Here is a 25,906-nt window from a genome sequence, read left to right as displayed (position 1 = left end):
CTCACAAAATTGTACTTGAAGCCTTAAAAAAGTAAATAAACAGAATATTTGTTTGACCATGCAGGAAAAAATCAGAGAATACATAATAACTTTTTCATCAGCTGTGAATGAATGTTAAATTAATCAGATATCCAGGCATGTGCATTAAATGAAAAAAGCTAAATATGAAAGAAAAAAAAACTATTTCCTCCATCCTGGAAATGACTTGAGGCATTTAAGCCACCAGTCATAAAAGACATGAATTGACTTACTGTCACTTTCCCCACAGCAAGTTCCCAACATAGGGTCATAAATCAGAACCAATAACAGAACTGCTTAATTTGCTAAGTGCAATATTGTATGAATTCATCTGTATATCACAGTGACAGCGGTAGATGTAAAAATTAAAAGATAAACACACTTGCTACTTGTGCAAGAAAGTAAAAGTAAAATATAGATAGATAGATAGATAGATAGATAGATTTATCTATCTAGCTATAGATAGATATGTATTTATATATATTTGTATAAATACACATTTTCCAGTCAAATTGTCAAAACGCTGCGAATAACTTCTAATGCAAACTGCATATTTGAATGACAAGCAATATCTGTAATGTTGAAGAAGGTGGGGCTACGACACAATAGTGCAATAGCATGCATTATCTAAATACTTAAGGCGTTTAGCTTATAATATACAAAAAAATTATCAAATTCATTATTCAGTTGTTTATGGATAGGCTACGATTGTACAGTCTAGGGATGGATCATACCATTTACTTAATCTTTTCGAAATTTCAATGCTTGCAAAACATTATAGAACTTACTAAAAGCTTTGATTTAATAAAGTTATACTGTTGTTGCCATAGATCCCCATGGAGAACAATTATAGGTTATTTTTAAATCTATCTTTTCATGTAATTTACATACAAGGTGCAATTTAGCTCGATTATGTTGTTCTTAGTCCGTGATTTCTATAATTGAGAACACTGCCTCAGTTTAAGCATTTTCTACGCAAAAGGCTAAGTCTGAAAGCTTATTAAAGTCTACTTCAAAGGTATAAATAGGCACCATGAAATAAAATCGGTATTGATACATCATCAGAACAATGGTGTAGATGCACCATATTTTCTTCGAAGCATGCACGTAGCGACATAGGCCTCCTACATTATTTCACATTTTTGTTATAATGCTGGGGGAAAAACATGTCTCTACATCACACCACCGTGCACGTGCGTTCACCGTTGAACGTGATGTTAGTTGTCGCATGATGGCTCGTCCTCTCCATGAACCAATACGACACGTTACCGGACCAAGTAAGTATATAATTGGCAATGGAATGGTTCGCAGTTGGTTTGCGGAATTTACTGACATCTCTTGGTCCAATGGCCTTTCAACGAAGTGGCTTTTGGGTATCGTAGTCCGACAACTGAGAGAAGAATACAAGCTGCGCGACAGCGCTACCTTGATTTTCACTTCGTGTCCCATGACCCATTGCGGCTTTTGCGATGTGTGTATGAGGCAGAGAGAGGGGGTGAGAGAGAGGGGAAGATTTAGGAATTCGTCTGCAGACTTGGAGCTGCGATGTGAAAGAATAATGGTAAGAGCTTAAACTAAAACCACGCTATTGTTTATTTTGTTGATGTACTTGGTAGAAAATGATGTGGATTCTCCGTGTGTCGTTGAGATAGTTTGTTAAAAAACACTTACAGCAGTGTTTGCTAATAGGAAATGTAACATTAGCTAACTTAAGCTAGCAAACAAGACACTTTAGCTAGCTGATTATTGCCATTTTATCGGACCATATCAAGACGACAGCTGCTGAGAAACTGCGCTGTGGCTTGTCGTTTCAAGTAGGCAACATACATTAAACTGTCCCAGTCTTTAATGCTAGGTATTTAGAAATGTATCGAGCTAGCTGTCAGTGTTCAACTTTAGTCCGCTGTGTGTGAGTGTGTGTTCCGCCCCCCTTCTTTTTACGGGAATCTCCTGGCTTGTGAAAAGAGACAGTGACGTTGGATGGAGAGGATTAGGGGTCCTGGATAGTTTCTGCAGCATGGTACCCTGTGAGCTGACAGTCTGCATACCATTCTGTTTACATCAGTATCACATTGTGCGCTTCACTGCTTTTTGGCTGTCACTTTCCCTTTGTCTGTAAATTGTTCCCTCCCTCCCTGTGTTTTTCAGGGTTTATGGATGCTAGTCACTTTTTACCGTCTTTGTTACTGAATAGTTGTAAAGACATGGGGTCAGTGCTGCCTTCAGTCGGCTGTTGTGTGTCTTCCCATCTTTCTCAGTACTGTGTTTAAAACCAAAGTAATAACTTAAACAAGAGAAAAAAAAATACATTTTCATCTCTATGCTGTAAGAACAGAAGTAGAATCATGGTGATTGGATGTGTTGTTCTTCTAGAAGACAGTAAAGTAGGTCAAACATCTATTAAAAACATAAATGACTCCCATGATGCACGCTATCAAACTTTACTGCCCTCAAGCTGTACTGTAGCCTCCTGGGCCAAGAGTGGGTGTTCATATTTTTCCTTTCTTGTTTAATCCACACAAAACTGGTCAGCATGGTCCTAATAGCAAACAGACAGCTTCGAAAACAAACTTTATGGCGCTGCAAGACAACTTTGATCCATGTGTATGGACATTTTGAAAGCAGTGGAAAATGTTGAAACAGATAGTGTGATGATGAAGATAAGCCAAGCTGCAGTAAGGCATCTTTCACATATTTTTTTGTTTCATATCAAGAATTAAAGATTAATCACATCATAATAAAAATGTAATTCAGTGTTCAACTTTTCCTTGAGGGAACAATTACTATAAAGAAAGCATCTTTAAATATGAAAAAATGTAAGTGACCTCAAATCTCATTAGAAGTTCAAAATAATGTTTTATTAATGCATTACGTCTTAACTTTACATTCACCATTAAACACTAAGGGGATGTCTTGACTGTCTAGATGCTTACTAATAGATCAGTAGATAGATCTGCTTAAGAAACTGTAAATAACATGTAAGAGTTAAAGAACAGGGTATTATTACTTTTGCTTACTATCTTTTAGTTTTATGTATATATTATCAATAAATTTATAGATTTTATGTTGTTTCTGTGACTGAAATCACTGCAGCTAACATATGACATTATGTCAGGCATACAGAGCAAACAGAAGTTATTGCCATGGCAGTTAACACTGCTTTCTTATCACTCAGCACACTTTGCACGTTTGGGCCTGGTCATACTGCAGGCTAAGTTTGCAGTAACAAAATAATAAATAAAAAGTTCAACAACTATGTGATTTCAATCTTTAGATTCATTCCCTTATTTAGGGATATCACTGATTTACATGATTTTACTGATGGCTAAATGCCAAGTAATCAGTTTGATTTTCAAAACCACTAATGCATATCGCTGCATGATTGTTGCATGTGTTTGTGTTTTGTCATTCAAACTTTATTTTGTTTGAGACAACCTGCTGTAGCAGCCAGACAGAATGTAGTTTCTAACCTTTAACTTCATCTGCTAGCACCTTGATTTCTGTCAGAAAAAAACATTGTTCTTCCACCATACACAACAGCTGTTCATTCAGCTTGCATGACAGCACTTTAAAAGATGATTTGTGTTGGCCTTTTTTGGCTTGAATTTGATTATGAAGAAGAAATAAGATTCCCTTCCATTTGCAAACACTTTAGGCTAAACTGTAATCCATCAAATTGACATTTAATTGCTCTAAATTATTTTGGGGAACGTCATTTATAGATATGATATACATGTAAACTTTTAGGTTGAATTCTATGCAGTACGGTTGTCATGATACCAGGTTTTTAAACTTTTCAGAACTGATTTGTTTGAATAATGTAACACATCTTTTATCCTTCCCCTCTCTGTATGTTTTTTGTTCTCTTTTTCTCATTTCAGGCCTAGTAGTCCAGCTAGCTGTTTATGGTTCATCCTACATTTGTGTATTCTGTTTGGTTATAAGCAGTGTTGAGACCTGCCCACATTAGATTCTTCAAAGCAATAACAGCTACAAAAACAGCCAACTCCAGCTACCCTTCAGCTCCACAGCCCTCAGTAGGGTAAGAGACTATAGGGACAAATTGTAATCAGTTCCCAGATTATACTAGTTTTGTGCTAAATAATTTTACTCATAATACTCCCTGTTGTTTTAAATAATTGTCTTTCCCATCTTTTTCTTTCCTCATCTCTCTTATATGAAATGCAGAGCAGGATGGAGGCCTCATTTGGCCCTACCTTCTCAGCTGTGGCTGCTGGAAGTAAAGGTGATAAATAAAAAAATCTTCATATCAATACCCTTTTTCATAGTTTCTCTGTTTTTTTGGAACAGTAGTTTATGAATTGTCTTTATATGCTTACAGCAGAAGGAGCCAGCAACTACAAGCAGCATAGAAGGACTCCTTCCTCCTCCAGCACTCTAACATACTCTCCCCGGGATGATGATGATGGAATGGTACAATCTCAAATCCTTTCTTTTAAATGTGTGTGTGTGTGGGGGTTTTTTTTTGCCATACTGTGCAACAGTTTATGACCCCATTTTTCCTCTGCTTCTTCCCACTATTGCATCAGCCTCCTATTGGTACTCCACGGAGGTCAGATTCAGCCATCTCAGTCAGATCACTCCATTCAGAGTCCAACATGTCTCTACGCTCTACTTTCTCTCTGCACGAGGAAGAGGAGGACACAGTAAGATATATCAACTAAATAAATGTCATTCTGAAATATAAAAAGGAAGGTTTGGATACTAAAATCAAAGTAAACACTGACAATAACAAATGAGTTCATGTTTCTGTGCAGGAGCCACAGGTTTTTGCTGAGCAGCCGTCTGTCAAACTTTGTTGCCAGTTGTGCTGTAATGTCTTCAAGGACCCTGTCATCACCACATGCGGGGTGGGTTTTGCTCTCTTTTTCCCATCTTTTCCCAACTATTTAGATTTAATTGCAGTGTGAAACTTGTAAATATTGTCGGTATTTCTATATTGTGGAAAAACTACTTTTAGGCAGCTGAGAGAAAAAATCAGACCTTCCATTGTCAGCTACCATATGGTATATCAGCACAAAAATTACATAAATGTGTTGATAATGTGATGGATTTGAAATTGAAGATGCCATAGATTCCTAAGATATGAAGAGGTCTTGAAAAGTCTGAAGTATTAAATTTAAAGTCAGATTTTCTGCTTAAACCCTGCATACTCTGCATGAGACCTAACACAAGTGAATAGTCATCTCATTCATTGTGTCTTGCAAGTGGCTGCTTCACTGCTGGAATAAATAATTATACAGTCTGGACTGTTGGGGATTGACACCACTTTTTAAATGCTTTCTCCATTTCTATGTATCAATCCTGTATTTAAAGAAAACAGGGATTATTCCATTTAGTACATAAACCTTATGGAAGGCTGATTTGTCCAAAAAAGACTCCTCAGTTCAGCACAAGAGATAAGCAGATAAAAGCAGAGCCTGTCTGTCTTACAAAAATTACTGCAGGCAGATAGCTTAACTACTGTACTATAGCTCATAGATGCGTAAACTAGATATGGTCAAAACATATGGTACTAAAAGAGCAACACAGCTACACAGAAACAGCTGTATGGGAACTCTGCTGCAAAATGAAGATTGTTGCGCAAGAAGACAGTTTAAAACATCTTTCCCTTTGGAAGACTCCAAAAAGCAGACTGTGGCATATATACTTGAGCAACTTACTGGGTTTAATGGTATTTAAGAAGTGCCTCCTTTTAATTGTTGCTTGTTGCACCACAAGCAGATTATGATTTTAAAGCTCTTAAACCCATTATCTAAAAAGCTTTAAAATCATAAACCAAAAGCATTTTCTAGGTACTGCAAACAAAAAAAAAATCATCACATTTTCACTTCCTGAACATGTTTTTGATCATGTTTTTTAACATGTTTTTGATCATGGTTTCTAATTTTCATCCTCTACAAAACAACAACACATAAACAAACAAGAAATGTTTAAAGGATGTGTGTTTCCCTGTTTAAACTTGTTCTACAAATGTTGTAGGTCAGTGTTTTTACCAAGCCTCAACTTAACATTATTTTTGGGTTACAGGATACTTTCATAGAGTACACTTTTATCCACTTGGTACCTGCTGCACCTGAATGCATCTTTAACATAAGGAGGCTAACAGTGGATGTTCAGCTATTTACTGGATTTTGGAAGTTTGCATGAAGCAGTTTCAGGAAAACTGTTAGTTCAAGATAGCGTAAAATTTGCAAACACATGGGATTTCATCCTAAAAGCCAGTCTCAGTCAAAAATCCATCTCTCGCCTCCAGTTTATCCAAAGCTCAGCAGCCAGACTGCTAACAAATCCTGAGAGACACGCCTTCACTGGCTTCTGGTTAGGTATAGGATGGATTTTAAACTCCTACTCTTTACTTTTAAAAGCACCATAGGGACTAGCCCCCACCTACATCACAGATTTGCTGGTACTTTCTGTGCCTAGACACTGTTTTTTTTTCTCAGGTAGTCACTTAAGGTGACGAGGCATTTTATATAAGAGTCTTACAGCTGTGGATCTGAGATCAGCTAAATCAATGCCTTTTTCAAAATGACTTTTTTTAACAAAATGGCCTTTTTATTGCATATCTGTAGATTGCCTGTTTTATTATCTTTTTATTCTACTTACTTTCATTATGCAGATTTTTTTATCATCATAACAATAACAAGAGTTCCTCCTCTATCTAAATGCTCTATAATTCACCTTCTGTACCTTGTGATGGATGTGTGTAGTTAGTGCTTGGTTGAGTGAGACAGAGACAGAGAGGAAGTTTTAGGCAGAGGAGAATGTGGAAGTAACCTGTACTGTATTCAACACTGTGTACAGGCCATCTCGAAAAAAAAAATCAGGGTTTGAGGCAACACTCCTCTTGAACTGAGGACTAACTAAGTCCATGCTATCATAAAAAGAACTTTTTTTCTCTTTTTTCAGGTAGATAGAGGAATGGTCTTTGAAAATGTATTATAAAAACAATAAAATTTGGATCTTTTTTTCCCTCCTCAGCACACCTTCTGCAGACGATGTGCCTTGACTTCAGGTGAGACTAAATGTGTTGATTGTAATAAATGTACATTGTGATGGACATCAAAGATAGCAAAAAATACTATTACTAATAACGTTATTCAACTTAAACAAGCCTAAGCTGCAGCTGTAGTAAATTGCTCAGTGAGTAATATTGTAATCATCATGTTTTTGTCCTCACAGACAAGTGCCCAGTGGATGCAGCTAAGCTAACAGTTGTTGTGAACAACATTGCCGTGGCCGAGCAGATCGGAGAGCTGTACATTCACTGTAAATACGGCTGCAGGGCCACAGCAAGCAGCACAAATGGGGCTGCATCCTCCACCTCCACAGTGGCTGGTAAACCAGGAGCATACGAGGTTGACCCCCTGGGCTGCCCATTCACCATCAAACTTTCCACACGCAAGTAAGGACCACAGAGAGGGATTTTATATGATGCTTAATCCCTTCTGCTTATCTTTCTTTATGTGATGAGCAACTCTAAAAAAAAAAAAAAAAAAAACTGACCTCTTTCCTTCTATTCTATTTTCTGCAGAGAACATGAGGCCAGCTGTGACTATAGGCCTGTCCGCTGCCCAAACAACCCTTCCTGCCCCCCACTGCTCACCATGAACCTTGAGGCTCACCTTAAAGAATGTGAACACATCAAATGTCCACACTCCAAATATGGGTAATACAAAAACACTCATTTACCAACAGTTCATTTTGTCCAACTAACTTCCATAGATTTATACATAAAAAATTCCAGAGATCTTTTGAACATTGCAGTTCTTTATGGTGTAGTGATTGTTCTGTACATTTTCTCCATAAACTGGATTTTAAATCAGTCAGTTTTATTCACACTTATGACTTTCTTCTATCCTCTATCAATCCCCCTTTCCCCTTTCTCCCAACAGCTGTACATTCATTGGTAACCAGGACACATATGAAACACACCTGGAGGTGTGCAAATTTGAGGGTCTAAAGGAGTTTCTGCAGCAGACTGATGACAGGTAAGAATAACAGAATTAAAAGATCTCAATTACGTTGGATCAATTTGTTTTGTCTGTCTACAAGGTGTTCAGTATTGCCTTAATAATTTCAGCCTAATATTATACTTAATTATAACATCACTTTCTTTACTCATTATGTTTACAACCTCTGACCTGAAACTTTAGGTTCCACGAGATGCAGCTAACTCTAGCCCAGAAGGATCAAGACATTGCTTTCCTGCGCTCCATGTTGGGCAAACTTTCTGAGAAGTTAGATCAGCTTGAGAAGAACCTGGAGCTGAAATTTGGTGAGATGGCTAATAAAATTGCTACTCTGGTTTGAAGTCACCGAGAACCAAGAATGGATTAGCTCAGTTAGCAGGATCCCATGATTGGATCTACATTTGATGAGATTCCGCCAAGTGCATTTTTCCTATCTGTTAATCCTGTATGTCTATTTTAATCACTTCACACCTGACTTATGCATTGTCCAGCAACTTTAAGTTCATTCAGAAATGTTCATATTTATAACCTTATCTGTATCCCTCCCAAGGGGCAAAATCCAGAATTAAAAAGAAACCCAAACTAAAGTGTAAAAACTGTAGTTCCTCCAGGTTTTTCCCCTTTTTTAGTTTTGCCTGTGTGTGTTTTAGATGTGTTGGATGAAAATCAGAGCAAACTGAGTGAGGACCTCATGGAATTCCGTAGGGATGCGTCCATGCTTAATGTAAGTGCAAGTGATCTTTACAAAACGTACACTTCATAAAGTAGCCTGTACAAAAAAAACTCAGAGATGGTGTGTTAGTGAAGCCTGTGATTGATATAGGATTGCATAGGATAGGAGTAGAAAAACACCTTCTTTATCTGTGTCTCTGCAGGATGAGCTGTCCCACATCAATGCCAGGCTCAACATGGGAATCCTGGGCTGTAAGTAGAGTTCTTTTCATCCTTTATGCAAAATCACCTTTTACTTTTTAAAAAGATTTTACCTCGCAGAGAGATGAAACATCTAACAATTACTTTTGGAGATCTTTAGTGAGATGTTTAGTTGTAAATGATGTCTTACTTGAGTTGTCCTGATTTAAAACATTAAATAGCTTTGGCTGTCCTCCCAGACCTTTCTGTCTTTCTCTTCCTCACTCTGTCTCAACTTCATTTTTCTTTAACTCTCTATTCTGTCTCACCTACCTTTCTTGTCCTCTTCTGATCATCTTGTTAAAATCATTTCTTGTTTTCTTCCAGTTGAAAAATCATACTTGGTCTTATCCCTCTCTGTGCTTTCGTACAGCATATGACCCCCAGCAGATCTTCAAATGCAAGGGGACATTTGTGGGACACCAGGGTCCCGTTTGGTGTCTGTGTGTGTACTCCACTGGAGACCTGCTGTTCTCTGGATCCTCCGATAAGACTATCAAGGTATGGCCAACACACAAACAGAGAAATGAAAGAACTGTATTAATGTTACATCAATCTTATGAGACTTGTAAAATAAGCAGGTGTTTTGGGTGGATTTCATCCTCTTCACAGCACCTGCAGGTCATCCCAACCCCTTTTGTTAGTCTTGTTTCTCTGACTCAGTTCTAATTAGGGCATGAATGCAGCCTATACCACCAGAGTTATTGTGATCATTTTACTCACAAGGCTTTTTTAAAAAAATGAGATACCATTTTGCCTTTTGACAGTAGGTCTGCTCATCTCCTCTCCCCCTCAGGTTTGGGACACGTGCACCACCTACAAGTGTCAGAAAACCCTTGAGGGTCATGATGGCATTGTTCTTGCACTGTGTATCCAGGGGTAAGGCAAAACACACATACACATTAACAGATGCTCATACACTCACACACTTGGATTATTAGGTGCATTGCAACTGACGATGACAGTCCCCATCTCCAAAGCAAAACTCAGTGATCTCTTTTTTTTTTGTCTCCATAGAAACAAGCTCTACAGTGGCTCTGCAGACTGCACCATCATTGTAAGTACAGCTCACTGTCCATCCTTCCTCTTTTAAGGCTTACTTGAACAAAGAGTTTACAAGTCCGGTTGCAAAATGATTGCATAGTTGTTGTGAATTTTGCGTAGGTGTGGGACATCCAGACCCTGCAGAAAGTCAACACTATACGTGCCCATGACAACCCTGTATGCACACTGGTGTCCTCTCACAACATGTTGTTCAGCGGCTCCCTCAAGGCCATAAAGGTACAGTTATGAAGATTGAATATCCCCCAGTGTGTGTGCTGTGTCACTTCATGCGTGAGTGAAGTCAAGGTGGATTTAGTAGTTTTCTTAAAATCAAGGTATTTTCACAGAAGAGTTCAGGAGAAATAAACACATTCTGGAATAGTTGTATAGCTATTGAGAAGACACTTGTCGTCCTGATTGCCATCACATCTTCAAACTTTGATGAATGTAATTGTTTTCCTGAATCACAAGTGGCCCCACGATACGATAGTATCACGATACTTGGGTCATGATTCAATATTATTGCGATTTGAAATATTTTGCAATACAGTGAGTATTGCAATACCATATATTGTGATATGTTGCAATATATAGCATTTTTTCAACTGTTTAGCTGATTTAGCATTCGTCTTGCCCTCATGTTCATCGTATTTCTGCAGTATTTTATTTTCATCTTGCAATTCTTGCAAATGTCATGTTTCATATCCGTCTAATTCGTGCCTTGCTTGCATTCCTGATGTCCTTCCCCTGGTGCTGCCATATTGGTTGGACTAACTTTCTCCTGCTCAATGACTGCCACCACTGTGGACTTCACTGGACAAACAATTGATTTTATTTTTTCATTATAGACTTCAGTTCATATTAGCAATGGTGGATGAGACAATACAATATATCACCAGACAAAATATAGCGATACTATGCTGTATCGATTTTTTCCCGCACCTCTAATGCAAACCTTGCTACAACTCCTGAAGCAGATCCCATCCTCTTTGTCTCAAAGTGCTTTGGGATGGCTAGTGGGGGATGGTTGGATTCTTTAGCTGTGCTTCAAAAACAGTTCTTTTTCTTTGCTCACCTTCACTGCAAAAATCTGTAATAAAAGTAAGATTTCAGTGGAAGTGTCAATAACTTCTAAGGATTCTTTTCTAATTAGCCTTTAGTTTGACACAAACCATAACTGTAAAGATGGGGCTCCGCAAGAAGTAGACAGTTAAAGTAAGAAACACTGTCTTTGGCATTTTGTTGTTGCCATGGTTACGAGCGAGAAAAGGGAAGGGGTGATTGTGAGGCTGTTTGTGTGAGTGTGTGATGTCAGTCCTCTTAGACAGGGACTTTCCTCTCTTACCGAACTCCATTCTGCCTCCTCCTCCGCCTTTCAGCTTCTCCCGATTACAGTTCAATGACATCATGCACTACAGTATTTCTTCACTTTGTTCAGCTCAGCTCTGTTTAAAACACTCAGGCTTTGTGAGTCTGTGTGGGAGTTAAGTTGTTATTGAAAGCACATTGTTAAATCAGTTGAATAAGGTTACCATAAAATGTTTGGTAATATAAGCTATCTATGACAGAGGACATGCAAGAAATGTTCTGTTTCTACTTTCAGTATGTAAAATCCCATGTTTGTGTTCAGGTGTGGGACATTGTGGGCACAGAGCTTAAGCTGAAGAAGGAGCTGACCGGTCTGAATCACTGGGTCAGAGCACTGGTGGCCTCCCAGAACCACCTGTACAGCGGATCATATCAGACTATTAAGGTAGGCAGATGATGGGGTCTGAAGTTACAGTGTGTCCAGTCACAACATCTTAACTCAGTTGTCTTAGCATGCTGGAGTAATTTGCATTAAGTGACTGAATGAGAGCTCCTCTTTAATAGTTTTGTTTTTTCACTTTTTACATCAATGGCATGAAACCCAGTATTTATTTATTATATGTTACTCTGTTATTTTTGTTTTTATAAATATTTATTTTTGAGGGCTTATTTGGAGAGGACAGGACAGTGGAAATCAGGAAGGCGGTGTGGAACAACACACTGCAAGGCCAACTGCGCCCCCTCAGTTTCCAAGAATCTGAAGGGTTGTAGTTGTCACTGTCATCACCTTTAATGTGGTTTTGGTTAAAATGTGATGTATGATGTGTACCAAAAATAACCACAGGAGTGTTAATAAGCCCGGTTTATTACTTCTGCATTGAATATTAAGCTTATGCCTTTTTCTAGGTGTGTGCACCTTAAGTAGTGTGATCAAATATTCAATCTTTGAAATAGGGACACTTAAATTTTAGCGAAAACCCACATTTATGAGGGTTTTTTTTTTTAATAACTTTATTTTTTCAAAATGTGAGTCACCAGTGTGAAACACAACTTATATATACAGCAGACCAAAAAGCAAAAGGACCAAGCTAACAGATGAAAATACATTGACATGATTACATTGAAAATAAAAAACAAAATACATTGGCAATAAATAAACCACATACATAGTAAAACAAAAAGTAGAACAATGCAAACAAACAAACAAACAAAAAATTAGGGACAAAGTGCTCCCCTTTTTTGGTTCCTGACTTGTGTTTTACCAGTATTACATATTACTCTGTTTGCTGTTTGCTGTAAGAATGATTGACGTTACTATGTTGTTATTCATATTAGACGTAATGTTGTTAGTAATAGTAGTAATTGGATTATTGTTAGTATTATTATTATTTTATTGTTTTTCATTGTACCCTTTCTTGAATTCCCTCTAATTTTATGTTAAGTTCTCCATTTCTTTAATTTGTTCCATCAGTTCTCTCCATTTAGCTACCCCTGGACTGACTTTCTGAAGCCAGTTTTTAGTTATAAATTTAAGAGCAGATACTCTCATTATTCTAATGAGGTATGTCTCATCAGAATTCATTGTTCCATCAGGTGATCTGCCTAAGAGAATAAACTCATAGTTAATTATCGAGTCAATTTTTAAAATATTCCTAATTTCATTACAAATAAGTGTCCAGTATGTTGTCAAGGCGGGGCAGTACCAGAAAATGTGGCTGTAGTTTGCGTGGTTTTCTCCACACTCTCTCCAGCAAGATAAGGTCACTGATTGTTGAAATTTTACTTGTTGAATAGGTGTCATGAAGTTTCTCATTTGAAATTTCCATTCATACTCCCGCCAAAACTGAGATGCTGTTGTCTTATGTGCGAAAAGACAAGCATTTTCCCATTCAGTCTGAGGTATTGTAAAATCAAGTTCATCTTGCCATCTTGTTTTTTCTCTCAAATCCTCGTTGTTATTATCAACCTCTAGGATACTATATAAGGATGAGATATGATGTTTCAAATTCCAACTATTATAATTTTTAACCAAAAACTGTGTTAAGTCATGTTGGTCTGTGAGCCTTTTTTTCTTTATATCGTTATTCTCTAGCTAGCTTCTTACTTGTAGGTATCTAAAGAAGTCTCTAAAGAGTGCGGCAGGTCATATTACTTCTCTAACTTTTTAAATTGCACAATTCCTTTTTTTCTACAAATTGTCCAAAATCGACAAGCCTTTCTAATTCCAAGTTTCAAAAGTACCATCCTCTTTGTTTGGAATAAATTTTGGATCTCTTATTATCTCTCTAAATAACAGTGTTTCGTTATGAATATTTAGGTCCTTTCCTACTTTGTTCCAGACTCTGAGAGTGTTTTGGAACCAATTGTTGTCTATTTTTAACTGTAACTTTGAATCAAGAAATGGCAAGGTTTTCTCCATACCTCTGCATGGATCCAGCTCTGTCAACTTCCACTTTGTCTGTTTCTCAGTCAGCCATGTTTGTATTGTCTGTATATGAGCTGCTTTGTAATAATTCTGGAGATTAGGGAGAGCTAGACCCCCAAACCTTTTAGCAAGTTTGAGTGTTTTGATCTTAACTCTTGGTTTTTGTCAACCCATATGAACTTATGTAACATTCTATCCCAGTGCCTGAATGTGGTTGAATTAATACTTTAGGGGTAGGGCCTTAAACAAGAATAAAAATCTAGGGAGGATATTCATTCTGGTGGTATCGATTCTTCCAAGCAAGGACAAAGGGACCAATTTCCACCTATTCAAGTCTTGTTTAATTTTTTCTTCAAGTTGATGGAAATTGTATGTGTAGAGATTATCTAAATTCCTAGGTAATTTGATTCCCAGATATTTCACTTTCTGTCTGTCCCATTTCCAAGGATATTTATTTTTTATCTCAGGGGAAAAGGAGACTCCCAGGCTGATTGCCTCACATTTTTGCATGTTCAGCCTATACCCTGAGACAGTACTGTATTTTTCAGTAGTCCTCATCAAGGCCGGGAGAGTACTGTCTAGTTTTGTCAGATATAAAATAACATCATTGGCATAAAGGGCAGCCTTATGTTGTATACCTGCTACTTCTACCCCCTCTATTTCTTTACTTCTTCTTATGCTCACTGCAAGAGGTTCAATACATAGTGCAAAAATTAATGGTGAGAGTGGATCCCCTTGTCTTGTGCCTCTTCTAAGCTCAAGATAATTTGATAGTGTTCCATTTACTCTGACCTGAGCTTTGGAAGTACTGTACATAGTTTGCAGCCAAGATGTAAAGGTATTACTGACACCAAAGTGTTGACATGTCTCAAAGATAAAGGGCCAGGCCACCCTATCAAATTCTTTTTCAGCATCAAGGGTGAGTATAAGAGCCTGTTTGCTATTTTTCTGTACATAATCCATTATGTTTAGTGTACATCTTTCATTATCTGATAGTTGTCTGTTTTTTAATGAACTCTGTTTGTTCTAAATCTATGATATCGGGCATGATATTAGATAGCCTTCCAGCTAGTTTGCTGCTTAGCAGTTTTTGGTCAACATTTAGTAAAGTAATAGGTCTGTATCCTTCACACTGTGATGGGTCTTTACTCTCCTTATGAATAACAACTATAACAGAGTTACTCCAAGTATCTGGCCATATTCCATGAGTTAATGTCCAGTTAAACACTTTGTGTAGGATAGGAATCAGCTGTGTTTTAAAGTTTCTGTATAATTCACCTGTAAAACCATCACATTCAGGGCTCTTATCCAGCTTTAACATCTCAATTGCTTTAGTTATTTCTTCAGAAGTAGTTGGTGCGGTGAGACTTTGATTCTGTTCAAGAGTAACCTGGGACAGTTCCAAATCTTGCAAAAAATGTTTCAGCTCAGCCTGGTCGACTTCTTTTTCTGGACTGTACAGTTGTCTATAAAACTCTGCAAACTCTTCTGCAATCTCCTGGTTACCTGTTATTATCTTATTCTTGTTAATTTTCTTAATTAATGGGATATTTGATCTTGTTTGTTGTTTTCTCAGTTTATAGGAGAGTAATTTTAATGATTTTTGCCCCCCCATCATAACGGATGATGGAGATGAGAATGTCGCTTACCTCTGAATGACGGAGTAGATTCGGGGATGAAGATGGGGATATAGCTGTGCTGGGTAAAGAATCTAAACAGGGTCTTTTGTAGTCTGGAGAGAGGCTGGATTTTCCGGGTTTGGGGGTGGATGAAGTGGCCGTGTTCATTGTGCAGTATCTGGTGAAGAAATGGTCGATATAGTGATCCAAGTCGGTGAATGAGATAGTCTGTTTCAAAAAGGGGAGCCGAGGTTTATGGGAGGTGAAAAAAGAGCTTATGGAAGATAAATAAAAATAAATGGAAAAGTCCGAAGGGAAAAGTTGTTCTGAATCTAGCAGCAGGGCGCCCCCATCCTGGATCGAGCACCGTCATGTGAGTGTTGCGTTCACAGTGGCATGGAGCCTTCCCTCACAGCAGCATGGAGCCTTCCAAGGAAGGTCTTCATTTCTTCCATTTAAAAGATGTACTGGGGCCATATTAGGATTGCAACTCCTCTCCTTGATGATTTATAACAAGAGCAAAACACTTGAGCAGATGACATTTTTCCCAGCTTTTCATGTTCAACTTTGTTTAAGTGAGTTTCCTGTAGAAATGCTATATCTCCCCTTCCTTTCTGAGTTGATGAAGTGTCTTTTTACGCTTAATAGGGTTATTGAGGCCATTTACATTGTAGGAAAAAAATCTAATTGGCTTCATTACAACTTATCACTAAAAGTTTCTATTTCCAGCACACAGCCTTCATCATTGCTTCCCAGCAGTTTAGGTTTCTTACATTTTGAGTCAACAACCACATGTGAAGAAAAACAGTAAGAAAATTAATGACTTCCATGGGTGGCAAACTCTAACTGTTTGCCAAGAAAATGATTCCTTTTGTAAATCATGGAATCTTGGGCTTAAAAAGGAATTTGCCCAAACATGGATGGAAAACAACATGCTATAATCTTGTTTTATTCGTAACCCCCAATAGCAGTGTTGTTGTAGAGAAACTAATAGAATATAGTCTCTGGTAATTTCAATCCATATTCCCCTATATCCCTCATATTCTCTTTGATATTATTTGAATTCTGTGAATTGTAGGGGTGATAGGAGTGGGAAAAGGAAGAAAAGGGAAAAATTAATAGAGAAATGTTTAAATTGAAAATGAACAGTAGTGAAATATGGATTCAAATCCAGATATTTTAGAGGTGGGATTACATTCTAGAAATAAACAATTAACCCATTTTATTTATCCTGTTGATCGTTTCTATATAACAATTTATAGTAAATATTTAATGGCGAGTAATAATTCAGCCAATCCCACCTCACTCATGCCAAAATATGATCTAAACTTAACTGAGTATACTTAAGCTACCAGCCCATGTCACCACCCCACCAGTCATGTGTGGATCTCACTGTGTCGCCAAAACAATATTATTTAATCTGACAGATAGAGAGTTTGTCAGTCTTTGAAAAGAAAACTATCTCAGTCATTCGGACCCTCAGATCATACCTCTAAGTCTCTCAGGAGAGTGGTCACAGACTTTCCATCTCCACGTGGTTTTTGTCCTCTCTCAAAGGGTGATGATTTTGGGACTGTCTGCGCTTTTGTGGGCAGCGGGGCACTTAAAAGTCCCAGTTGACTCAGGTGTTTGGCTGCTTCCTCGGGTGAATCGTAGATCGTGGCCTCTCCTTCACCAAACACCTTTAATTTGGCCGGATAAATGATGTGTGACTTTACGTTCTTGTCTCTTAGTTGTTTTCTTATTGGTGCATACTGACAGCGCTCTTGTTGCACTTTTGCAGAGTAATCTCTGTCAAAATAAATCCAATTGTCTCTGAGTGAGATTTCACTCTTTGACCAGGCAGCCCGAAGCACCTTCTGGCATGTAGCCCACTGTAAAAGGCAAACCACAATTGAACATGGAGCTACATTTCCCTGTGTCGGCCTCCTCCGCTGCAAGCGGTGTCTGGCCACTATCAGTAATTGTGCTACGGGGATCTCCTCCGGGGAATTCCACCACATCTTCTCCCTCGGCTCCCTCCTGTACCTGATAGATCCTTATATTATTTTGTCGAGATTTGTTTTCCAGGCAGTCCAGTTTATGCCTCGTTGCCTTTTCTTCATTCAGCAGGTGTTTTAAAACCCTGGCTGTGCTTATTTCTCTCTCCTCCAGTTCATTTATTCTCTGCTCAGCTTTGTAAAGTTTCATTGTAGTTTCTTGTAATTCGGTTCGGATCTCTTTCATGTCCTTTCGTAGCTCTTTTGCTCCTGCTGTGAAACCTTCAAATCCCGTTTTTAATTCAGTAATTTGCTGGGAGATGTCATCTTTTATTTGTTACAGCATCTCCCTGAGACTTTGTTCCAAACTTTTGTCAGCTGCCATGCCATCCGGTGATTGTCTTTTCCCACTTCCCATGTCCTTCGTCTTAGTTTCCTTTGAAATTTCTTGAATAATTGCCCTGGAGCGCAGGTTCATTCCGTATCAATGTCCTTTATGAGTTCATAGCATTATTTTTGGGTTCTGATCTTGCCATTTAGAGCTATTTTACTGCTATTTAGGGTTTGTTTTACGAGCCCCTCATGCTGCTCTGTCGTGCATGCTGCCTACCAGAATCCCTTAAACTCCCGGAAGTCCCTCCCGCGCACTTTTTGACACCATAGAAAGTGCCTGCGCAGATGAAATAGCATCTTGCAGGATCAATCAAAACTTAAAAAATGTAATTAAATAACCAGCAAACAATAAAAAGAGTTGTGTTAGAGAGTTTGGTAACCTGCACTGTGACACATTCTTTAGGCCTATCAGCTTTTTAAAATGTATTATTATTATCGATAATAGGAAAACAATATTATTATTAGCTTATTATTGTTGTTGTTTTACATAAACAAGGTGGGCAGCAGCAGCATTTAATCATTTTGGACTGTTAGATGAATGTGTCAAGCATTGGTGGATCATGTGTGGCCCCAAGTAGAGCACGTGGATGAGGGGGTGGGGGCTGGAGTGGTGATCACGGATCAGCTCTGATTCTTCATTAGTTGTCAAACCAACAGTTTTAAAGTGTCCAGGGCATCTTTGTGATCATTTATAATTTCCAGTTTGGTATTGTTTTATATCAGGAGAGCTGCTGCTCCTAGTGTCTGCGCAATATTGATCTTGTGAGATGGATTTTTCCTCAACGAGAAATCTTGTGATGTTTTGATCTTGTGAGATCTTGTGGCACAAGATCTCGTCAAACCCCTACTAATGATTGAAGCCACTGTTGACAGTTTGTTTGGTGGCTTTGCACTGAAATTATGGAGAGAACTGTATTGGATGGTATTTTGTATTTTGTTTCTGTAGCGTGTTGACACACAGCTAAAACTTGAATGTTGATTGACATTTTCAACTTGTATAGTAGAAGTTGAACTTCCAAGTTACAAGTTTAAAAGCTAACAATGTAGCCCAGATGCCTAGACAATGCCATGAGCATGGATTCAACACCGAAACATAGAAAAGGTTTTAAGCTGGGGTTCAGATGTGCTAGAAATAGCGACACGAGGCATGTATGTGGTTGGCCTGGGTTCAAGTCTCATCTTCCTGCATGATCCCCCTCTCCCATCCCTATTTCCGACTATCTGCTGACCTCCTCTGTAAAGAAAGGCATGAAAAGCCCAAAATTAAAAAACACCTATGGGGAACCATCGGCCAAATAAATGGCGTGTGATTGATAATATTTTGTTGGATATTTTTCTATCTGCAATTTTTCTTGCACTGATTAAGTTAACCAGGTTTTAGATGCAGCATTATGAAAAATTAACTGTGTTAGACAATGATAGACAGTCATCTGCAAATGACAAATTTGATAGGAGTGGGAATGTGGCCAGTGCTGAGGAATTTCCAGAGTGACCAAAAATAACCCACTGCACTAATTATTTGGAATGATTCACCCAGTTGAACACTATTTTTTGTGTAACGTGCATATGATTTTTTTGAAGCTTTCTGTGTTAAATTTTCAGGTTAATACAGTAGTCACACATGGAAAACATTAACTTGGCTCTTAGTGCCATTGTTGTCAACACCACTGACCACAGTCTGCATTAAGTTCAAGTACAGAAATGTTGCTGCTCAAAGTTTTCAGTGGTGTGTGTGTTTCTGTAACATGCAGTGAAAGCTGTCGGGGTTTAGTAGTGTGTTTGGTAATTGGATTCTTCTCTATAAAAGGGACTTTGTGGCTGTCTTTCATTCACTGCTGTACTGTACACACACACACGTTCTCTCTGTGCCTGTACGTGCATCTCTGCCTGTTGTGTGTGTCTTATCATCAGTCTCTAATGAATACCTCAGGGAACCAGTGAAGGGAAAAGGAGAGGGACAGAAACGACCGCAGTCGGAGAGGGACTGGTTTTGGGAACAAGGGATGTCTGTAGAAGACTGAAGAATAAGAAGAAAGAGATGAAAAGACAGATATAGGAGGCTTTGCTTCTCTTTTTATGGCAGAGCAGTTGATCTCTCGGCCAATATTCAGCGAAAACATCCCTTTGTACATTTTAGAAATTAAATATCTCTGACACAGACAAAAATGAAAATTTCAAGTGAAGGGTAAGGACACACACAGTGTAATTTTTTGACAGATCTGTTTCTTAAAGTGCAAGACTGTAACTTTCTTTCTTTTTATTTTTAATTTTAATGAGCTGGAATCAGTAACTTGTGTGTAAACTATGGCTGCCAGTGTATTTTTGAGAAAAAAATAGTTGGCCTTTTTAATTTATTACACTGCTATTCTGCTACACTATTCTCTGTTGTATTAGCCTTTGATAAATTATCTAAAACAGATATTTACGGAGAAGACAGAGAGAAAGAGGAGAAACTAAAAGGCTTGTTATGAAATAAAGATGCTAAAGTGTCATGGTTAGTAATTAATGTTAATTAAGACCAACTGATCTCTGATCTTTAGAGCTTAAAGCAACTGTAACCTGTTTCTTTCTTCCTGTCTGTCAGATTTGGGACATCCGCTCTTTGGAGTGTGTTCACGTCCTGCAGACCAGTGGAGGCAGTGTGTACTCCATCGCTGTCACCAATCATCACATCGTCTGTGGAACCTATGAAAACCTCATTCATGTAAGGGCACTGCACATACACCTTAGACTTCTTTTCAGTAGTTTCATTTAGTTTTATTTAATTTTTATTCTTTCCTGACTGGACAAACTCTCTTGCACAGCATGAGATTATCTATTGGCTCCAGTTACACCAAGCTGTTGGATTAATTTTTTTTCCCCACTCAATAAGATTTCATAAAACCTTACACCAAAGCTAAGATCTGATACAGCAGAGAAGATTACTTTCTTGTACACATTCAAATGAACCTAATGTTGGTCTTTAAATGATAACGATAATGATTATGATAATGAAGATGCATTTTCTCTGCAGGTGTGGGACATCGAGTCTAAAGAGCAGGTGCGGACCCTGACAGGCCACGTGGGAACAGTGTATGCTCTCGCTGTCATCTCCACTCCAGACCAGACCAAAGTGTTCAGCGCCTCCTATGACCGCTCACTTCGGGTGAGGATAGCCAGAATAATAGGCAGAAAACACAGCATATAATTACTAAGTCAAAACACAAACATGGGTTTTAGCTAATTACGCGAGGCTAAATTAAGCCTTTATACCCAGTGATATGCTCTTTCACTGTCTTCAAAAAGGGTAAATGGAAGGAAACCAGCCAGTGATACATATAATACAGATCACTCTGGATTATGGGTTATGCACTTGGAGAAATTGGTATTGGGAAAACTAAATCTATATGATTTTGTGAAGTGCAATGATAACTTAAGCATGTATTAAGCTTGATGTACAGACAGAATCATCATATTAGTGGGCATGTTTCTAATTAAAAAAAGACCGGAAAACAGTTCACAATTTTAGAAATACACTTGACTTTTTTGGGTGGATGGGGGGTACCGATGGAAGGATCACAAACATTTACGTTTTCATGGTGTAAAATAAGGCTAAAGCCAGCAGATTGTACCAAACCTCCAAGACTGAATGTGAATGACTGTGAAAAGGAGTGAGCCTGGGCAACAACTAAAACTGTCAAGAAAATGAGACTTAAAACATATTATTTAACATATGCAATCTAATTAAAGGCTCAAACTACCTTGCGCTTAGATAAACTGAGTACATGGTGCATTATGCATATTCATTAACATTTCTGTGACTGAGATCCTCAGTCTTAGTATCATCACACTACTTGGTGATATCTCTTCATATGCATTTCCAAACACCTTGCATCAGTCATATTAATACCAATAACCATTGCTAAAACATTGATGTTATTGAATCACTAGACTGGAGTGGTATCCATATTCCACTGGCTTGTTTTTTTATGCAAGGTCAGCAAGGATGCCTCCATGTCAAATATCAACCCCCACATGATAATTTTAAAGTGTGGGAAAATATCTGCTCCACCAAAATTTCTTAGGGCAAAAGGATAACAGTTAAGCTTATTGGATATTGACTGGGTATATGGAAACAGTTTGCATATTTGTTTTTCTGTTTGTTTCAAAGGTATGGAGCATGGACAACATGATCTGCACCCAGACCCTGCTCAGACACCAGGGAAGTGTCACAGCTCTGGCTGTTTCCAGAGGTCGCCTATTCTCTGGAGCTGTCGACAGCACCGTAAAGGTACCAAAGATTATCGATCTTGTCATCAGCTACAAAATAATTACTTCCTGAAAAAAATCATACTTCATTTATGATACAATTGTCTTGTTAAATTGGACAAAAAGTTACAGACCTTTAGTAAAACAGCATAAAAACAAAAGCACTTAAAGATAAGTTTATGTAAAAGATGTAGTTTCATAGCTATTCTGACATATCCAGTGAAAATGTCTTTTCTGTCTCGTACTTCTGCTCTAATCAGTCTGATGTTTCATATTTTCATTATTCCTCTACTCAACAGATAACCTTTTTTTCTCTTGTATCATTAGATCTTCTTAATCTATTTGTCTTTTTCTCCTTCAGGTGTGGACATGCTAGGAAAGCAGCTATCTCTGTAGGAGTCCAGTTAACTTCACATCTATTTTTTTTTTGTCAGAGGGACTTTTTAAACGGTAATATAACACATGATTTCATCTTTCACTTCTGTTCTTTGATTGTGAATTAACAGCCTCAGACCATTAATAACTTTCAGCTCAAAATCAGAACCATTTCATGGTCTGCATTGCTTTAAAATTTCAAACACTCCCAACACCTGGATGCTGATCGCTGTTCTTAGTGACCTCATCACCAGTGCATTATGGGGCAAAATAAGACAAGTTGCCTTACAGCTGCGCCGCTCTGTACCACAGTTGAAATTAACTGGATGATACACTCCGTGATCAGAGCTGGAAGCAAGAAGTTTGGAGAGTCTTCTGAGGACACTCCTGCCATTCAAGAACTGTTCTGATGATGCATACTGCAAACTGTTACAAGAAGTTAAAAGGCTGGTTTCACAAACATGAATTACCTTTCATTCTCCTCTTTCTCTTTTCATGTTTTTTTTTGTGAGCTTGCCACCAAAAAATTCAGCTGGATAGCGTATTTGATATTTGTTTACTCACAGATACACGGGTTGAAGCCACAGATGATCTCTGTTTTAACAACTCATTTCTTTCTATATAGTCATTTAAAGTATGAGTTTAAATTAACTTTCATTTATTTTTATAGACTAAGACTGAGCCTTCATGCTCTCATACCCAATCTGTCTGTTTTGCTACAGAGAGCAGATGTGCTTGCTTTTTTGGTTTACTTAACTAAGACTTGCATAAAAGTTGTCAGAACAACAAACTAACATTGTTAAGTCTGTAGATGGTGAGTGCAGCAGGAACTAAAACGCTTAACTATTGGTTCATGCACCCAAGACCCTGAACAGCCTGAAGGTCATGAACTTTTTAGAGGACGCTTTTTAAATAGAAAATGACAGAATATTACTTGTGCATTTAAGAATGCGAATTAATGATAAGGAGTTGCAGAACAGACTAGTACATTATGATCTCAAAAGGGTTACTTCTATAGGATGTGTCCGCCAGAGAGTCCTGAAAGGTGGTCTTGAATCTGTAAAACATCCCATTCACAATTAAGTAAAGACAGTTCTTAATTAATGCTGTTTTTGTATTAAAGATACATTGAAAAAAATACTTTGCTCAAAATCTAAAGATGCAGTTATAGATATTGACCCAAGCAATTTAACGTAAAAATCTAATATTAGCTTTAATCAGCTCTAATTTCATTTAAACATGTATGTTATACGGGTTAAGTAAACTGCTTTTAACAAGCTTTTTGCAAGTAAAATGTTTTGTCTTTCACCTACTTCTACTCGCTTGTCTTTATTTTTCCCTTGACTGAGCCAAAGCCTTTAATATTAAATGTAGTCAGAATCATTCCATCAGTTAAATCACTGCAGCTGCCCAGAGTCAGTTATAACTTTATGAATACAGCTCTTTAGGAACAGTAGTTACGAACAGCGGCTTGGTTTGCAACATCACCAAACAACTGATGTGAAGGCATCTACAATTGAAGGTCTGTGTAGTTAATGAGCTGCAAAATATTTGAATGTAAATATCAAAATGTAAAGAAAAAAAAACTATCCTAAAGAAGGGATGTTTCGTTAGCGTGTGTCAGAATTACATCAGAACCTCCATCACTTCAAACTTGTTTCAGTTATTACATTATTTTATCATATGCTTTATCCCACCTTTAAGTAACTGAGTAGAGTAGCATTCGATTTAAACTAATGATGCTAGAGTGCATATATTTTGCACTTTGCTCCGTGTTTTCTGGAAAGAAAAAGTGAACACAGTAACATGTATGGACTGAGATAACATTTCCTCCCTTCTTAATAATGGTTGTTACCAAGTGAAGTTTTGTGAAACCAGCCTTGTAAAAACACCTTTCATTAAGAGAAGTACTTTACAGAGAATGACATTTCTATAGATTTACTAAATTTTATATTAGTGCCATGATAGAGCTGTATTCAGAGCCACCCTAACGGTTGTACAGTTGTGTAAAATAACAAATAGTGCCGAGCCTGGACATGTGCCCATGAGGATGACTCACCCTGGCCAACGTAACAGGAGGGACAGAGAGAGGACCGTCTGTGTACATGAACATGTCTGTTATTGTGTAGAGTGAGTTTCAATGAGTGCCATATGTGTATGTGAAAGCACAGACCGACTGTTGTGATGTCTTTTCTCCCTTCATTCTCTCTCTGCCCCACCAGCCCCCACTCTAACCCCAGCCGGTTAGACTGGACATGACCACTGATTGACTGATTGTTTCATTACTGTAAAACACTGTGGACATGCAGTGAAGGTGAGCAGGTGATTGTGTCTAATTCACTTTTAAACTCCCAGATGATATGCAGAGGAAGTGCCACAGAGTCCTGCTTGCCTAAATTATGTTTCAGGACCCATATTGGGTTTCAAAATGCAGAACAACTCATTTTACCTGGAAGGGTAGATTTACATTCAAGAGTACATTTATCCATCTAAATTTAAAAGCATGGGTTCAGTAAACTTTTACAGAAGTATTTTGCCTTCATTTCAATGCAGATCTGACCCCAACTTGTAACCTTGGTGATAAAGTTGTTTGGAAAGAGAAGTGTCATCACTGGTCACAGTTTCAGTGATTTCTTGTATACTTGTAATCATGTAAGCCTGAGTTGATCATTGATCAATAAAACCGTTGTACACTTTGGAAATGTTTATCTGACTTATTAAACAAAAGTTGCTTTTAAAAAACCTGCATCAATTTACAGGGCTTTGAGGGTTTTACATACATACACAATTTTTATTTATTTTTATTTTAGCAGGAAGAACCAATGAGTCTGGGTTTTCTTCTTCAGGGGTTCTCTGCAGCAATACAATAAAGACAGCATAAGTAAAATATAAACAGATAATTAACAGATGCTTTCATAAACTAATATCAGTACTTTCAAGCTTATGATTTCATTGAAAAGTCACATTTTAAAGCAGTTGAATCACTTTGCTTACATATTGGTTCAGATGCAAGCTCTTTAAAAACCCTACGATACAAAAGAGGGCAGCCTGGCCCTCATTTGGAAATTTTATTCAATTTTATTAATTTTTTGTTGTTGTTGTTTTTCACTCCTTTTTTCAAAATTTTCACTGAACGTCCTCTTTCCCACCTCACTGTACCATCTTTTCCTCCTTTTCTGTTTTTTGAACCAATGAGCTTACATTTTCAAGGGAAATTATCTGCACACTCCTCACCAGCCACTGTTGACAAAGGCCCTGATGAAGACCTGAAAAGCTAGCAATGCATTGCTGTCTAATGGTAGGTCATGAGTCAAAATATGTGGCAGATAAATCAAGAGGTATAAAATGATAACCTGGAAAATCATTACATTTCAATTTTTTTATGATCAAAGAACAGCATTCTTAGTTTTTAAAGCCTCACAGTGGGAAAGTTGCCATCTCTTCATGCAAGGATGTGATGGATATTTGTTTTTGCTCTTTTGTCAGACCATCTCCGCTAACAGTTTTGCTTGCCTTAAGAGGCTGCAAGGGAACTAAAAAAAAAAAAAAATCAAGTGACGATAAAGAACAATAGAAAAGGAAGACAGA

General features: G+C 37.8%; 1 protein-coding gene across 2 annotated transcripts; it reads left to right on the top strand.

The window, feature by feature from the left end:
• The first annotated feature begins 1,484 nt into the window (after positions 1 to 1,484).
• On the top strand, positions 1,485 to 25,006 carry traf7 (TNF receptor-associated factor 7). 2 transcript variants are annotated; one of them, XM_041817295.1, is made up of 22 exons: positions 1,485 to 1,579; positions 3,900 to 4,060; positions 4,207 to 4,264; positions 4,364 to 4,452; positions 4,569 to 4,685; positions 4,797 to 4,889; positions 7,024 to 7,057; positions 7,225 to 7,447; positions 7,577 to 7,711; positions 7,938 to 8,033; positions 8,199 to 8,320; positions 8,666 to 8,739; positions 8,891 to 8,939; positions 9,301 to 9,428; positions 9,724 to 9,806; positions 9,945 to 9,984; positions 10,092 to 10,208; positions 11,602 to 11,724; positions 20,280 to 20,399; positions 20,709 to 20,840; positions 21,846 to 21,965; positions 22,305 to 25,006. In XM_041817295.1, exons 3-22 carry the CDS (start codon positions 4,213 to 4,215, stop codon positions 22,317 to 22,319), a joined length of 1,962 nt encoding a protein of 653 aa, XP_041673229.1. In that variant the 5' UTR covers positions 1,485 to 1,579; positions 3,900 to 4,060; positions 4,207 to 4,212; the 3' UTR covers positions 22,320 to 25,006. The 2 variants fall into 2 exon arrangements, with proteins under 2 accessions (XP_041673229.1, XP_041673228.1); XM_041817294.1 differs by having other exon boundaries at positions 4,361 to 4,452.
• The last annotated feature ends 900 nt before the right edge of the window (positions 25,007 to 25,906 follow it).

Source organism: Cheilinus undulatus, linkage group 21, assembly GCF_018320785.1.
Source record: "Cheilinus undulatus linkage group 21, ASM1832078v1, whole genome shotgun sequence".
NCBI classification, from domain to species: Eukaryota; Metazoa; Chordata; class Actinopteri; order Labriformes; family Labridae; genus Cheilinus; species Cheilinus undulatus.
This window is presented reverse-complemented; position numbering and strand designations above follow the sequence as displayed.